The 18,389-nt window shown below is 34.8% G+C and overlaps 1 protein-coding gene across 4 annotated transcripts in view; it reads right to left on the reverse strand.

Annotated features, from left to right (window-relative positions):
- Positions 1-345: 345 nt before the first annotated feature.
- Positions 346-18,389, reverse strand: part of RBM26 (RNA binding motif protein 26) — a 49,363-nt gene continuing 31,319 nt past the window's right edge. For 2 of the 4 annotated variants that reach the window (XM_014870989.2, XM_014870988.2), the window contains exons 15-22: positions 18,045-18,173; positions 15,813-15,887; positions 15,002-15,172; positions 11,274-11,378; positions 9,104-9,313; positions 7,328-7,414; positions 4,425-4,538; positions 346-1,166 (exon numbers count right to left, since the gene is read on the reverse strand). In XM_014870989.2, coding sequence (XP_014726475.1) covers positions 1,077-1,166; positions 4,425-4,538; positions 7,328-7,414; positions 9,104-9,313; positions 11,274-11,378; positions 15,002-15,172; positions 15,813-15,887; positions 18,045-18,173 — 981 coding nt within the window. In that variant the 3' untranslated portion in view covers positions 346-1,076. The remainder of the gene's footprint in view (positions 1,167-4,424; positions 4,539-7,327; positions 7,415-9,103; positions 9,314-11,273; positions 11,379-15,001; positions 15,173-15,812; positions 15,888-18,044; positions 18,174-18,389) is intronic. The other 2 variants (XM_088159809.1, XM_014870990.2) reach the window with 1 other exon arrangement.

Here is an 18,389-nt window from a genome sequence, read left to right on the forward strand (position 1 = left end):
AAAAAATGCAGTAGTTGTGTACTCAAATTTTTAGAATATTACCTACTAACTATTCAGATTCTCCTCACATATTTTTCTAAATTGTTTTTCAGCACTGCATGTTATTTTTGTGGCATCAAACTTTCTTCTAGAGTTGCTCAGTGCAGATATTAAAAAATTCCTTACTGTTGGAGTATTATTCTATTTAAGATTTGACTCACACCACTTTGAATTCAGAACATTCAGAAATAATTATGCAGAGTACACCATGTGTTAATGTAGATAAAACACGATTGAGATTGGTTTTATATATTCAGTATTATTTCAGTGTAAGTGATAGTGATTCAAGCTCCTTTTGTGAACAAGGGGGTGGGGGTTGCCATTTGGAATGGTCTTTTATCTTTTTTTTTTTTTTTTTTTTTTTTCATCATGAAGGACCATTGCCTTAGCTTTTTTGGTTATTGCTTTTTTTTTTCTTTTTCTTTTTTTTTTTTTTTAAGACCATTCCATTTCTTTATTTTTTTAACATCTTAAAGTCATAAGGACTTATATGCAAAGCAGTCATACACTTTATCATTAAAACCCATAGGTAAAATACGTACACAAATCCAACAAAAGGCTAGTACATAGTAAAGCCTAAGCATACTACTATGCAATATTATGAATACATAACTTTAGAGACTTCAGTTTAGTACTGTTATCTATTCATTTCTGAAAACATTCACAAAGATTTTAAATGCAAATTTTCATTCCGTATCTGGAATAGAACAAAAATTATCTATGTTATAACAACTTTTGGTCATTTGTGTTTGACCAATTCAGTAAATTACAAAGAACCCAAAGAATTCTGTAACTTTCTGTAGAACTATGTAATAAAAACATTGCATATGTTCCTAGTATGATGTCTTTAGCAATCATTTACTGAAATGTAACTCAAACATCAATCTCTCAAAATGTATAACTGACCAGCTGTTTTTTAATCTATATCTGAATCCAACTTCATCACAAAACCCCTTTTAATACAAAGATGCAGAAGTACATTAGATAATACTAATGCAACACAGGTGCAGTTCTAGCATTGTTGTTGATCAGTTGAATCATCTTCTCCATGAACGAGATTCATTCTCCTCTTCCTCTTCATCATCGTCTTGAAGCAGTGAGTCATCCACCAAAGATTCTTCCTGAAACTTCAAGAGAAAAATGTGGTAACTGTGGTAACTGTTGTATCAGAAAATGTTAAAAATCAAAAGGGAAAATACAAATTCAGCACTTGCACTTTACTAAAGAAAAAATTTGGTTGTGAATAGGCAAACATTAATGCTTTCAATAAAGTATTCTGGATGTATACGTCTTATATACACATATTACTAAATGGCAAATAAAACTCTTTTATTTTCAGTAGATTTCAAGATGACCAGGACACACGCACCTCATTCTTAAACAGCTCTTTTGATTCTTCAGCATATCATTCATGTCCAAGCTGCTATATTCCCATGAAACTTAATATGCTATACTGAAAAGTAATGTTTTTTTCGCATGTTCACAGTATCTATGTCTGTTTTCATCCAAGAGCTTAATTCACCTGTTCCACAGTAACAAAAAGGTTGAATCTGGGATTTTTTTATTTTGACAGCTTACTCAAGATTGAAATAACTATAAAAAATTAAATTTTTGAGGCAGGGTGACAGGTATTAAGAGAAATTCAGACAAATTGTGTATTTTCACTTCTGTTCCATAACAAAATAGTAGCAGACTCCCAAGCCTTTAAATGCAACTTGGTTTAATTTCTATCTATATATATGCACAGGGGTGTATATAAACTATCCTGTCTTGGAAATTTTTTGACAATCACACCTAACACAGAAAACTCTGCCATGGCTAAAGAAAAGACTAAAACACAAGGATGTCTTTCCCTAGCAAAACTGCCCAGCTATTAGATAGCAGCTGTGTTCTTTTTTGTTTATTCTTTGTGTCTAAGGAATTGTAGGTTTTTTGCTACAGTATTTCCAAATTCAGCAAGAGGTGTGAAGATTGATTTGCAAAATTAAAAAGTCTTCTGAAAGAGGAGAGACTCTAGGCTGAAGAAAGCCTAGAACTAAGCCTTCTCTCTTTTCCAGTAGGCTCTTTTACAAGAGGGAGAAACTACTGTCTTCATTACTCTTGCATACGGAAAGCATAGTTTCAAAAGGAGCTCTGTTGACACCTGACCCATCTGTCAATATATGCCTGTGTAGTCTGACCCTGACTAAAACACAGAAGCTTTCTGAGAACTTAGATTCTTTCCTGGTATTCCCTGATGTTCAGTGAGCTAAAATACAACAGTGCAACAGTCCAAGAAGAGGAGTCCTGGGCAGTACAGAGTACAGAACTCTACAGAGGCACAAGACTGAGAGGTAGTAGAGATGATCAAAAAGCCAGGCTTCCATACAGGGGAACAACTATAGGGAGAGAAAATACCTGAGGGAAAGTATGACAGGGTCCCTGTATATTAAGTATCTTAAAGAAAGTGAAGAGAGAACATGTAGGTGGCAGATCCAATATAACAATACTTATTCAGGGTAGACACAGTTGAACAGTAGCATTCCCTGTTACAGGACATTACACAGATTCCAAAGAAACCAGATAAATTAATACCATAAATACATGTCAAGGTCTTTCAACTACAACGACACCACATCTCTGTCTCAAGAGGTCCCTGAACTGCAAACCCTTGATGATTAAAAGCTTATCTCTACTTACACATTTCATACTCTTCCAGTTGTTGACTCAGCAGAGTCAACTTTTTAGTTAGACACTCAGGTGTAGAACATAAGGTATCTAGGAAGACCAGATGCTTTTATAATTAGCTGGCTACTCACCAAAGATTTTCTCAAGGGCTCAAGTCCAAAAGACTCGCCTCTTATTTTCATAAATGGACTGGAAACCCTGTTTTGTTATTAAGAATCTCACTCGGCTGAATTACATAGCTTTTTTCTTTTCTTTGAGACAAAGTACTCAGTTTCATTCAAGTCTTAAGCCTGCTACCTTCTCTAGCATAGTACTCAGCCGAACTAGTATGGCAGTATAGATACGGAATAATGAAGAAAACCTTTTTCATGTGTTTACAATAGCTGCTATAAAACAAATTAAGCAAGTAGCAAGCAGACAAAATCAATGAGCAGCAGAATTTCAAAACAGGTTTTGATCAAATTCAACTCCTAGGTATTTTCCACAGGAATAATTAGCTAAGGCAGTTAGAAGGCAGATCTCTCTCTAGTTCACCTACCAACAAACCTGTACTTTCTTTCTTTTACTCTGCTGAAATGTTTGCATATCCCTGCATGCCCTTCCTTCATTACACATAAAGTCTCCTTGGCAGACTCCTTGCATCAACAACCTGCTGTTGATCTTCCCAGGCAATACTTCCTTGAAGGAGATGTGACAAAATACCTAAGATGCTCTGAAGATTCTGTTAACATAGTCTCTCAGCTCACTCACAGCTCATGACATCTGACAATGCTTGAGGTTTGTGTATATGAGGAAAAGTAGCACTCAATAAATTAGAATGTACAGATGTCTAATGTCTATCTTCAATTGGCACACGAAAAACAAATTAGCATTTTTGGACACAGGAAGCCAACAGACAAAGTGGCTTTCTTCAGGAAAAAAAACAGAACGTGAACATCATCAAGTGTAAGAAAACTAACCAGAGGAAGAAGATGCAGAAAAAATATTGTCATCGAGTAAGTCAAGGTGCACTTCAACTTTTCTATGCCAGTTATGTGGATACAGTTAACTGATAGTAAATGTATTTGGAAAAAGATTGTTTGACTTTATCCCCAGATGACATTTATCTTTCTGAATTCACAAGCATAGGTATTTTGAGTGTAACGAGTTAGATTGCATTAATACATATTGCCCTACTATTCCTACATTAACCAATCAGGATTATTTGGACAAGACTTTAGTATCTCTCATGGACCATGACTAAGACTAACACTCAGCAAGGATACTTTAGACATCCGAATGAAGTCAGAAAATGCTCTGAATTATTCCTTCACCTGTATCCTCTGAGCCATATCTATAAAGGAAAATTAGAGTCTGAAATATGATTCCCTAAGAAATTAGTGCCAAAAGCAGACGGCACAAATCCGTATTTTGGACAAAATCCTCTCTCTCTCTCATGCAAATTCAAACCTGTGTCTTCCATTTTCTAGATATATCCTCTAAAGTGTTTTGTTATGTGAGAAATGAAATATTTCTGCAAGGAAATGCAAAGTATCTAGACTTTCAAGACCCTAAATACCAAGAAATATACAGAAATCTACTTTCTGATATCAAAATATGAGTTAGATTAAAAAATACAAGTATGAATTCACAAATAAATTTTCTTTTTGAAAAAGCTGTATTATTTCATCTTCAAAAAAGAAAAATTAAAAACAAAAATAAAGACAAAGCAAGCTTACTTCTTCTTCATCAGGTTCAGCTTCTTCTGTTTCAACAGCTGACATACTAGCAACAGGCTTGTTCCATGCCAACTTTAGCTCTTGTCCTTTGAAACGAGATCCATGAATTGCAGCCTAAAACAAGTTTAACTTTCTTAGTTACATGTAGTTTTAAAAAAGAAAGTCTAAGTTGTAATATGTTCACACTGCTACTAGGTTAAATGAAACAACTTTATTCACTGCACACGGAATTCATAAATCCTTTGAAGAAAATGATGAAAATACATTCAGAAGAAAATTAAGCTTGGAAAACCATAAATCATTTCGTAATGTGGGTAACATACTGAACCAACATGTTCCTACTTTTAGTATTATTTTGCTAAGTTCCTCACCTTTCCAAGTCAGACACAAAATTGTTAATGCATAACTTACTGGAAGAAGTAAGACATCCCACAAATTATTTAATATATTTTTAAAAACCCAACAACCAAACAACTGAAAAAAAGCCCCTTTGTGATTACAATTTAATCTACTGGAAAACGTTCCACTTCCTGTAAAGCTGTTGTAATTGAAATGTAAAAAATTTTAACTTATGGGATATTCATGTCTTTCTAAGTATCAGCGACATTAAGTGGCTGCTTTGGAAATAGTATGTTCAAATTAAAGTAACATGAATGAGCATAAATCAGCGTTAGCAACATTCCGAAATAACCGTCATGGTCACAAAAGATTTATAGTACAATCTGAAAGTACAGCATAATGTGAAATGTAGAAACAATTACATGTTCAATGACATCTGAACATGAATTGTGTGATATTAAAGTCCCCAGGTATAAATTTTAAATCTGTACATATAAATTTATGATAAATTTAAAAGATCCTATGCTTATTAAAATGCAGCTCAGGAGCTTTTTGTCCATGGTCTCATCACAATGTCACACAACTAGAATTTTTAGAAGTACTTATATGTGACATTTAGGTCCAGAAATAACTTGTAATCTTTGGAAGAAATTACTACTACATAAAAATGCAACATTTTACAATAGGGAATCTTCCTCTTCCTTCTAGGCTAGAACATATATGATCATAAAGCCTAGGCCTATTTTCATTTAAGAAGCTAAAATATTAGCTGCATTTACTTCACAATTTGCCTCAGCAGAGGTTTTTAACGATTACCTTCTACAACTTCTCAAATTGCCAGCCTTAATGCTTTAGTTGTAAACAAAGACATTCCAATGGTAATATATTTAATATGTAAGAATAACTTAAAGAAAATACCAATTTTCCTAGATTTGACTGAACACAGTTTTCATAAAATCTTTATTTAAAAATGACAGTGAAATTAGACACAAAGTCTAATCAAACACAAAGTTGACAATTAAATGTTTTTTTAATGATCACTAGAACCTGGACATCTCAAACATTGATCATGAATCCTGATCCCTGCAGTGAATCATACTCTATCTGGGAGAAGTAAAGACATTTTAGGATAGTCCACAAAAACAGATTATTGTTCTAGGTGACCTATTTTTTTTTTAGGGAAGCAGAACTTTCTCTCCACACTTAAAGAGTATTTCTTATGTAAACTACAATGTCAAAGAATATGAAACTGCCAAAGGAAGTACCCAATATCAGGAAGCACCAAAACTAAAATCCCAACTTTAATTCAATTCATTTATGAATATACTAATTACAGAAGCTTTTATCTTTGAACAGAACTTTTGTTCACTGTTGAACTGCGTTCCTTCCATACAGCTGTACAATACTGTTTTTCCCGTATTAGTCAGTATACACCATGTACCATTAATTGCACCTCCTTTTTTACAGAATAAACACTATCACCACAGAGTTAGTGCTCAATATTGCTATAGCTAAGAGTATCACAAACAAAACAAAATTCTGTGTTTTTGTAAAACATCATTGGCACATGGATATCAAAATACCTAACTATAAATGATACTTTAAGTGTTTTAAACTCTTGTCCCCAGCAGTTAATCTGCACTGTAAGTAGCAGTTATTTCTGTCAATCACTTCACTGGTGTCTCAAAATGAAAAAGAAAATAGTCTGACCAGGTATGAAAACTGTGTTCAGGTATCCTCCACAAGATAAAAGTTGTGCAAAATATAAACATAAAATAAAATCTTTCAATACAACCATACTATGAATATGAATCCATTCTTTCCATAGTCCCCACTATTTTCAGGAACACTCCATCCCAACACTGACCCAAGGACTTTAAAGAAAAAAAAATCATTTGCAGAAAAACGATGTTCATTAATTTGTTCAGGATCACATAATATACCCATATTATATGCCTATACAATGGACCAAGTCAGGAGTCCTGCTGAGCCAAATGTATTAAGTTCTAATTATCCATACGTAATGAGACTGAAATATAAAGTAAGTCAACTCTAGATTTTAGTTTCTAAAGGTTACCTCTGTAATTCTATGCTTCTGTAATTTCACAGATTTCTAAAAAATATGCTAAAAAAGGGGGAAAAAAGAATCAGATCAAATCCCATTTACACTATCATGGGTTTTTGGATAAAGGTAAACCAAACTGATCCCAAAATAAATATACACGTTGACTCTGCAGGATGTCAGTGAAATTCCAGATAGACTATGAGGGTACCAAGTCTTTAGGTGAAAAAACCCAGCAATTAAACAAAGACAAACGAAGACATCTAAATATCAATTCCCAAGTGTTTCTCTTAATCTCCCTCTTACATCCTGCACTTCGCTTTGCTATAAACTTAATTTCCTACATACTTCAGTAATATACAGTTCTGACATTTTTGCTTAAACTTTTGTGTCAATAGTTTTAAAATAGTTAGCAGTATTACACTTAATCAAATACAGAAGTGTAACATAAACAAAAAGGATTTGAATGCTGCAGTGCATTTTCAAGAAAGACTGTACTCACAGCTTCAGCTTCTGCTCTTGTTTTAAAAGTAATCACTGCATGGAGAGAAGAGTCATCTATCTGGCAATCTTCAATTTCACCATATTGCTTTTGATAAATAAACAAAAAAGTAAGTTCAGTAAAATAGTTCTTCCACCTCTAAAAATGCAGTCTTAAATCAAATGCCCTCCAAAAAAAAGCAGAAAATTAGAACAGTGTATATTTCAGTCTTAATGCCAGAGTACTTGTCCTAGCCAAGAATACAGTTACTTGTACTTGCACTTCTAGAACACCAAAGTGCTCTCATCTCTGGATTTCCCAATTCCTATAGGTATGAGGTAAAACTATGATAGAAATAGGCTGTTCTGTTTCAGTATTTCTCTTCTGGTTAGAAAGAAGGGATCTTGAAATTATTGCATTAGCCTATTATGAAACTATTCCACAGAAGAATTTCTTGGGAGTCAGGAGTTGTAGAAGAGATTTGAAAACTTTTCAGCACGACCTATCCATTCCTTTAACGGCCACGATGGTACTGCTAACTTTGATGCTGTCATCACTGTAAGCTGCAAAGACCAACGAAAAATGACATCTGTGCAAGTGGAATGTACTGCTGATGTGCGCAGGGTTGTGGTATGGTATCACAGAAACACAAATACAGCTCAGATCATCTCCAATGGAATTTGAAGCAAGCTTAAAATACCAAACGTGCAACCTGCAAAATTCAATGATTAATTTTTTTCTCAGTAATCCTATTAACACTGTAAATGGAATTGTATTTGTTCATGTTACTAAACTTCTTTTTGATTATTATTTTGGCTTGTTAAAGATAGTAAGTTTCCTATAAAAAGAGAGACAGGTCATTGTTTTTTTTATTTTTTAAAGCTTCTTAAATGGCTGCCTGACAGGAAATATGAAGTATACTGACTGGAATAGAATTTAGTGGACTAACTGGCTCCTGGACTTGTCCCTTCAGAGAGAAACACTGCAATTAAATATTGAGGGAAAAGCCCCAGACAAACAAAGGGGAGGGTGGCACACATGGACATTCACATTATATTATTAGGATTTATTCCAGAAAATAAGCATATTTTCTTTTATTGTACTCTTTTTTTTTTAATGGAGGGTAAGTGTTTTTATAAATTCATGTTGATTCTTCACTATTATATTTGCAAAGAAAAGTTTGCTAAAAATTATGTATGTCAATTTATCATTTTTAGACTGAAATAAGAAAAAATTAGTAGAAAAAGATCTGACTTCTTAAGTTTAAGTACGTGATTAGACAGAAATGTTTGGATGCCTTTTCAAGACCTACATATAATTGCACAATTTTCACTGTGACTCTTAAAATTCAGAAAGTTGGGCAAAAACACTGAAAATGTTCAAAGAAAATTTTCATTAAGAAATTGATAAAATACTTCAACAAAGACAAAGAGACTTCAGGTACTGAAAGTCTGCCGATAAATCAATCTTTGTTCTCACCATGCCGTCAATTATTTTATTTTTCTGTACGTAAAAAATTTTAAAACAATTACATGTCTTGAGGAAATAAATACTACAAGCCATTTTATTTTGTAAGAAAAAAAAGAAGTCTTGTAAATGCTACGTGATTACAGCTATAACTAGCTGAAGCAATAGTGTATTTTTCCTGTTTTACTTTTGCATATGCATCCTCTGCATACCATGTGCTAAAGATTCATTCCTACATAATATTTCCAGATGAATTGAATCAGGAGAAAACAAGTCATTCAATGGAAGGATGTTATGCAAAGGGAAAAATGAAGTGCAGTTGTGCCATACCGCAAAATGAGGCAGAAGATCTTCTCTGTCGCTTTCGGTGAATGCAGAGATTTCCAGCGCCCGGGGCCGATGATCCACCACGGCGTGCACAGGAACTCCTCTGCCTCTCCCCCGGCCCCGTATTCCTCTGCCTCTGCTGCGCGACGCACCCCGGCCTCTCGCGTGAACCCCTCTACCGCGAACTGCAGAGAGAATCCCTCGCTTGGCAGCCTAAGATGGTCACACGTAACACATCCAGAGATTAGAATTCACCATCTGCATATTTAGACAGAATTAACAAACACATATTCTGATGTTTCTTAAAAACACATCGCCGAGAAAGCTCCAGAAAGAGCAGCTAGCAGGTCTTAAAATAACAGGTGAAGATTTAAATAACATTCCAAATTAATTAAGTAAAGGTTAATTATTACCACACCAATAATGGGACGGAAATAGGAAACAAGAAACAGGTATCAAAAGAGCCCTTATCTGTGAAGATTAACTCCTCATAGGAAAAAGCAACGTGATACCACCCATGAGGAGATAATTTTCTTATGGCTCCATGCATTAAATTATTCAGGTAATTTTGCAATAGTATCTAGTTTGCTTTTTAGTTTTTTATAAACAGAATCCTGAGGCATTGGGGTTTTTCTAGTTTTGTCCTTTGTTGGGATTTTTTTAAACATCTTAAAATGTTTAAATGAGTAATATGGGGCATGCTGATTCAAGAAACAAGCTTGATTTGGATTTTCTTTCAGTAAAGTCAGGGTCACCTGGAACAGAAAAACAGTCAAAGAAACAACACATTAAATATTGTGGGAGTCAAAGTCTCAAGCACGATGCATGAATAAAAGTTTTTCAAATAATTTTTAAGAACACTGAAGAATCAAACAAACATCAAGGGGGGGAAAAAAACCATATCCCTCTTGTAAGCTGTACAAGGGATTTATTTCATGTTGCTCCCTGAAACATGTAGCGTGCATCACTGATGACCCTGTTTTTCTCCATCTACTTCTGTTGCTATTTGTTAAAGGCTTCAGAAAATTCATTTAAATATTACTGTCCTGTAAGCATTCCTTTTTATCTAATTCAAAATATAAACAGACTTAATGAGAGATGGAGTAGGTAGGATTGGTGCACTCAGCTATGATGTAACTTGATCTTGAATGAACACCTACTTTTCCTGTTTTACATGTCATTCAATTCACACTTTCTGAGATATAGAATTTATAAACAAGTTTTCAGTACACTCATCGAGTATTACTCACCATCAGAAAACATATTGTTAACATAAGTTTTTGTGTCATCTCTATTCAATTGGCTTGGTTTATTAGCAAAACTATTTTAACAATTACCAAAACTGCATAACAAATTTTAAAGTAAGGTTTTAATGCAACTTCGCTGCATGTATGTGCACTGTATTCCTATGCAGTAATACGTAAGACATGACCAAACTTCATTAACACAAGAGCAATTTAAGCGACACAGCAGCCCTGCTTAACAGTAAAAAGAGATAATTATCAAGTGATTCAAGTCGATATTACACAATCCTATAGGCAAGGAAGTTCAATATAACACAGAATAACACCCACAGCATTCAAAATTTCTCAATAAGACACCATGTATGAAGAATTTTGTACAACCATCTCAATTTTTTTTCAAATCAAGTACTTGAAGAAGAAGCTGTGTTTCTACACTTTGAATACTTCTTGAAACACTGTATCTGCTTTTGTTAAGTTCTCCTCTTGAAACCAACATTGTAATATTACTTTTGGCACCTCAGGCTTTTTGATACATCTCATTAAAAGGATGCTAACATTTAAGAACAAAAGATTAGGCAGTGTTTCTTAACTTTTTTGTGTCAAAACCAAAACTACCTTCAGGCAACAGTTTTAAAACACTTCACATTGTCAAGAAAGAATTACTACCACAAATCTAAAATATCATGTCATCTATATAGTTACAGAATTTAAACAGATTAGCACTTGCAATCAAAGACAATACTACTTCTGAATTCCATTGCAGTAGAGCAAGTGTTTTTTAAAATATTACTGATAAATATCTCCATCTACATGCAACTTAATACTGCACTCTGGATAAAAATAGTTCATGATACAATACGCACGCTAATGAACATAAAGGAAAATATTTGATTAAAAGTTAATTGCTACAAAAGAAGACACAAACATACTTCCAGCTGCAGTTCTGTATATTTTCGTCTTAATTCAGTAACTTCTTCCCCAGCTTGCATCTTCTTGTATAAATCCAGTTCAGTATCTAGTAACTCCTTCTGCATCTAAGAAATTGTTATGGTAAATTATTAGTTCCACAGTTCACATTCTCTACTAAGGAAACAACTGTTCAATAAAAAGCTGTAACTTTGCAAGCATACTGCATATTACACTGGGTTTCCACCTTCAAAAACAAACCAAGCACAAGCTTAGGAGCCTTTGTGGCAAAGTAAAACTGTCATTTGAGCTTTGTTATATGGTTATATATGGTGATATTATGGTGATAAGGTGAACCAAAAAAAATAAAAAGGGCAGTACAGCTATGAATTAATACAAAATCTATGATCAGTACTGAGAAAAATTATTACAATGTCATAATGCAAAGAACAGTGCAGACCACAGTGAAAAAACGTAAGAAGCAGCAAGACCTTCGTTAACAGAAGACTGGTCTCTGACGCACTCAAAGTTACCTTTCAGGACACAGTATCTTAAAAAAACTATTAAAGTTCAGAAAACATATATGAAACAGATAGGTATCTCTGAACTCCAATTAGGACATGTTCACTGCAACCACTGAGGTGCAGGGAAAGATTTATGTGACCTTGAAAACTTAATTTGAAGTTCTGATCCAACCTGAAATTCTTCTTTTTTTTTTTCATGGAAGAAGCAGGACACAAATATTTCAGTGACATCACAGATGAAGGCCAACTATAAGAAAAAGCTATAAAGAATTGGGAAACAGTTTATATTTACTCGTGTTGATTCAAAACAACAGCATGGAATGTTTGCTGGATGTCAAGAGATGAAAGTTTTGCGCTTGTGACAGTTGGAAACCAAATATCATCACTGATAAAGAAAGGTGATTTTTTTGTTTTTGTTTTTTTTCCTGGAATCTTTAAAAGAAAAAAAAATGGATTATTCAACTGGAAACTTCAACCTCAAGTTTATTCAGCCCCATTTTCTGATTATCTACTGCAACCAGATGAAAAAAATCCATTATCTCTTGTATAATGGTTTCCCAGATTTTCAAAATTGGAACCAGTGTTTCTCTCAAATCCCACTGTGCTGCAATACATCAATGACATGACAAAGAAGTGCTTCTGAAGTTTAATGATGACCAGCAGTTAGCACTCACAGAGCAGCCAGTGACACTGGTGTAATGAAGACTTTTGAGGTTTATTATTAGTGGTCTTAACGAAGACTTCCCTGTTAGAGAGCTGTGCCAAGTCTGAAGAAGAAAATACCTCCTTCAGGACACACTAAGAGGCAGCAAAGGTTTTTCACTTAAGGGGGATGAGCCTTTTGTAATCTGAATGAACTGGAAGAAGCAAAAATAGGTAAAGATAATGGCACAATCATGTGGGCCTCATCTTCCATATCTTCAGGGTCTTTTCAGAGCTGTCCAGTTCTTAAACACTTAAAAATGCAAGAGAACAAAGATCAAAGTCTTTCAGAAAATTGTCAAAGTTGTAAATTTCAGCCAAAGGCTCTGTAAAATCCTCACTTCTACAAAAGTCAGATGGAGCTGATCATTTCTGCTGTTTCAAATGTTAACAAAACTGCACACTGATAATGGGTACTTTGTCCACTATGAAGTGGGTTTACTTAAAATCTTTCTTCATTTTCCTTATTACAAAGGAAATGGAAAAGGTCAAAAACTTCAACATTAGTATATTGCCTCACTTTTTCTTAGTAAAAACAACTGTCACACAAGGAAGTGGTGGACTAGGTTACCAAGCAAAGGGTGATGTGGGCAGAAGAGATCTCTAGATAAAGAAAACTGGGTTGAAGAAACATCTCAAACATAAACTTAGCAATCATACAAATGAGGGCAGGCCTAAACAACAGCATCACAGGGGCAAGATCTCCTTCCTTTTCTGGGAAATCAATGCCTCTCTAAAGAGCCTATACACTAATATAAAAAACTTGTGAAACAAAGAGAAGGCACCATATGTCTGTGTGCAGTTACAGGGCTACAATCTCCCTGGAACTACAGAAATATCACAGAGAAACAGACAGTGGAGTAGTACAGTGGACAGTAGCAAGGAGTAGGAGTTGCTCTTCATTACAGAGGACAGTATGAACACATAGAGCTCTGCCTGGGAACAGATGACGAGCTGAAAGTTTGAGTGAGGACCAATGGCAGACCTGTGCAGGTGATACTGAGTGGGTGTGTACTACACACTATCTAGACATGTAAAAGTAGATGAGGCCTTCTTCAGAGAGCTGGAAAAAGCGTCCTATTTGAATACCACGGGTCTGGGTAACTGCTGGAAAGGCAGGATGATTTCCAAGAATTGCATCCTCCAAGTTCCAGAGGATGCAGGAAATAAAGTTGGCAGGATGCTGGCCTGGATGAACACTATGATTTTAGAAAAACTTGTATCCAAACCCAAGGTGTACAAAAGGTGGGGCACGAAAGGAACACAGTGAAATTGTCTTGAGCATGCAGGTACTGGTTTGGAAAGCTGAAGTCCTGAAAACGAGGGCTTTGAATCTGGCAAGGGGAGTGAGAAACAAGAAAGGCTTCAACATATCAGTCAGCAGCAAGAAGAACACTGTGCTGTGAAAAATGTGGTCTGACTGCAGGACGTTGAAGAGGACCTGGCAACAAAGGTCATGAGAACAGTGGGGGTACTCAATACTTCCTCAGTCCGTACTGGAAAGACTTGTCTTCATCAATCCCATATCCTGAGACTGGAAAAACCTGGAGCAAGAATCACAGAATCATCAAGGCTGGGAGAGATCTCTAAGATCATGAAGTCCAACCATCAAGCCAGCACTGTAACCCCTAAACTGTATCACCCAGCACCTGATGCAGACACCTGAAGTACCTTAAACACCAGAGGGATGGTGACTCCACCACCTCTCTCAGCAACCTATTCTACTGTCTGACCACCCTAGCAATCTATGCCTATTTTCAGGATCAATACATGCTGCTTCAACTTCTTCCGGACACACTATATAAGAAGCTATAGTTGAGTGCACAGAAATAATTTCAGTATTTCTTTCTGGTATTTATTTTCAAGGCTGTGATCTATTTAGGAACAAATACTTCTATAAAAAGCAAAATACTGCGTTTTAGAAAGGTAATATAATTGCATCTTTAGGCAGCTGGGAAACTGGTAACAGCCATGCATCACTTCAAAGAGGTAAAATCCAAATATGAGCACCTAGATCAAAGGAAAACTGACCAGTATAATCTTCAATCTTAGAAGGTTAATATATTGACAAATTTCCGTGACACAAAAAGTCACAGGAAATTACATACCAGTACAGTTTGTTTTGTGTATTAAGCCTGACCAGAAGATATTTGTGCAGCCTAACTATAATATTTTTGCATAATAAATACTATTTTCATAATTTCTATTAAAATTTTAAGAAAGCAGTAGACTAGACAAAAAACAGTGGACAAAGTAAAAGAAAGAACTGTAAGACTTTTTGGTTTTTTTGTTCTTCTAGACGATGCAGTATCTGTGCAACAGCAGTTACAGCTTTTAGATTACAGCATGGTTTTAAAATTAACTATGCAGCTTTGATAAGAAGGAAAAACTAATCTCTCTTCAACGAGGATTTAAAAGCTAAACCAGTTAGGGTTTTAAATACTGCTAATGGGACTACTTATTTTTATTATCCTGAAACAAACATGTGAATGAATCTATTAAAAAGCTGATCAAAACTTGAGTACCTGAGTTTTAGTTTTCATGCTTTTTAAAGGAGTCCCTCCTCCTGGTGATACGCCTTTTAATTCATCCTTTAACTTGGTAATGCTATTAGTCAAAATTTCCAGTGTTTTCATGATTTCTGCTTTGTCTTCTGACTTCATGGCTTTATTCTTCTCAAGCTTTGAAATCAGCATCTGTCCAGTTCAGAAAAAAAAAGTCTTTTTACTCAGCAACTACTACTACAGATCTGTTTTTCAATGGTTATTCTAACTAATGGAAAAAACATATACTGCATTTCTTTTGCTGTGACCTACAAATCAACACACAGAACTTCTAACACATTGTATTAAATTAAAATCTTTGTCTAAATCTCTAATTTGTTTCCTCATGAACATCTGGTATTTCCAATTCATTTGGACAGATTTGCTTAACACACTTAAATTATTTCAAAATTTAATTCAACTTAAATGACATTTTGGCTTTTTTCCTCTTCCTAAGCCTAAGTGCAGTCATGCAAAATTTTCTACAATCATTCTCTCCTGCTCTTGTCAAACAGAACTTAGGCTTTCTCTTCTCCCAAACATATGTTGCTCCCAAATTTGGCAGTATCAATTAAAATTGGACAGAAATTGCATAAGCTTGTAGGGCTTATGTGAACTAACAGGACAAGTTAGATTAAAACTATAAACTCAAAATAGTATGATAATGCCATTCTAAGAGAATGCTTATTTTATAGGCCATTTTTTTCTTCATTCTTAAAAATTCTGAAATATTTTACACTGAACTGAGATTTTGTAACTGAACTGGTGACTGTCTTTAATGCTAATATTTTACCTTCTGTGTTTCAATGTGCTTCTCCAAGATTTCTTGCTTCTTTTTCCTTACATCTTGTTGAAGTCGCAATGCTTCCTAGAAGCATAAAAAGAAAGTTTCTAGACTTTGAAGCATAATGCCAGAATGATATACTATACCTGGCAACTACACAGTAGTAACTTACAGTAACAGAGAAAAATTTAGTAACAGGAAATGCAAGGTTCCTATATTTCCAACTAATGTTTTGGAATATTGTGCATCACCAAATTAAACAGAGATCTAGTTATCTTTTTTAGTTAGATCTGTGCTCGGAAGACTTTATTACTGCTCACATATAAAGTAACACCTTACACAACTCCACCGAAAGCTAAAAGGCACACATTACACTACCTCAAAAGGAACAGCATGCAAGTGTTTAAATGTGCAAGCACAATTATCTTGAAAGCAACTGTAAATCAAATCCATCAATGAAAACAGTCTCCAGAAATGTAACAAGTTAAAGGAAAACACATTCTATTTTCTAAACTCAAAGTGTCACGCAAAGAAAAGCATCTCTTTTGTGTCTGAGCACTCTAACTGGGAAGTGACAAGTACAGCTACTCCATCTGCCAACAACAGAACTTGACCAGGCAATGGGCAAATTGAAATGAACTGAAACTGATAAGCAAGTGACAATATTGCATTGGAGGAGATGCCACTCCTGCTGTGCTCAGCGCCTACTAATGGTGCTTGTAAGAAAGCTGCTGCTTCTTGTTCTCAGATACACAATACAGAAGTCTTAGACAGCAGAAAACCCTTAAGAGCTCTGATATCAACATATTTAATGGAATAGTAGAGGAGAGGCAGAAGATGATCAGCTGGGATCAACTGCAAGTGGAATATCTTATACAAGCTGTAAATGTACAACAGCCAAAGAAATAGTAGTCAAGTTTCTATATGTCTTCCCAAATACTGACATATTCTGCTACATGAAATGTTAGTTTTTCAATACAGTGTGCAATCATTCTTCTGAAGGGAAAGGGAAGGTTAGATAAGTGGATGGATGTGAAAAAAGCTAGGGAGACAGGAGGAAAAGAAGGGAGTCAGTCCCATAAAATCATGTTTTCCCACAAGTACTAGGATATTGTAACAGAAATCTCTGAAGGCAGGAAGGAGCACAAGATCACATTAATAAAGAGCCAATCACTTAGGCACAACTTCAGTGTCTTCTCTCAAAAAAAACCTCTACAGCTGTTATGATGAGTCAGCAATGTTATTACAAGTTTTTTGCCATTTTACACGCATTTAGCAGCTTAACTTAAAACGTAAAGGCTCTAATTCTAAAACACGTGTTAGGGGACAAACATGAAATGAAATTTCAAAATCAGAACTGCTTTCTTTATATTCTGGACCAATAGCAAAACTCACGTGCAGCTACTAATCCAAATTACATTAGACATAATGTCTACATTTATGTCTAATTATATTAGACATATATTACAGAAATTTAGCAGTATTTGACCAAAATCTTTGTTTAACAATTATACTGATTTCAACACTTAGGTTTGGATGCAACTTAGTATTGTATTCGTAATTTGTGGTTAAAAATAAGTAAAGCACGCTATGTCCTGTATTTAGTTTCTCTAAATGGTAAGAATAAACCTGAAGAAGGAGCTTTGCTGTGTTCTCTTGAAAATTCTAAGCAAGCTAAACTGTAACTTAGTGACCTATTAAGGCCAAATACATTTTTGTTGCATTTCCTTCCTAACATAAATAAAAAAGAGAAAGCCTAGCACTATGTAAAAATAAAAGTGGGTACAGAAGAACTATAGCTTGGAAACAACAAAATGCAGTCATAAAATTCTCAGTTCTCTCGAAGAAACAGTTTTGGTCACACATACAAAATACACTGAGAATAGAGGCCAGTTCCAGAATAGTTTAAGAGAGAAGAACAGTGACTATACTATACTCCCTTTCACTCACAATAGACAATTCATACCTCAACATGTAGATTCTGATTCCAGGAAAAAGTGTTTCACATTTTGAATTTCTACAGTTTTAAACCTGCTTACACTGCCTGAACATACACTGAAAAATAACAAAACAATGCTGAATTTTCTGGTAATATGTGGGGGGAAAAATAAAACATTATAGTGAATTTAATCTTGCAACAAGTTTCATCTATGTTCTTGTGATGAATATACATAGTGCTCTACCTCTAGGTCACAAGTTCCCAACCTAGGTCCATTTTAAAAAGAAGCATATTTAATTTACCTGTTTTTTCTTCTGTGCTTCATTAGAGTCTAGCACGGAAGTGGAAACAACAGGCAAAGATTTCTGTGCTGCCTTCAAAGCAGCAGGGTTGTACACAGTTTTTGTCAAGCCAGTAGAAGTAGATAAAACCTATAGGAGGAAATCATTTTATTTTTTTGCCAGTGAATTTCAATCTTTTAAAAAACCCGCATGAGTGCTTAAAAATATATAAGCATCTTTTCTTTTGTCTCCTTTGATGATATGGAATATAAAAATTTGGTGTAGCAATTATATTTTGAGATGTTGAAGTCAAACAGTTTCTGAAGAGGCAGCAGCACATCAGATATGTAAGCTATCAACATCAGC

The sequence above is a fragment of the Sturnus vulgaris genome, chromosome 2 (genome assembly GCF_052056855.1).
Source record: "Sturnus vulgaris isolate bStuVul1 chromosome 2, bStuVul1.hap1, whole genome shotgun sequence".
Classification (NCBI taxonomy): domain Eukaryota; kingdom Metazoa; phylum Chordata; class Aves; order Passeriformes; family Sturnidae; genus Sturnus; species Sturnus vulgaris.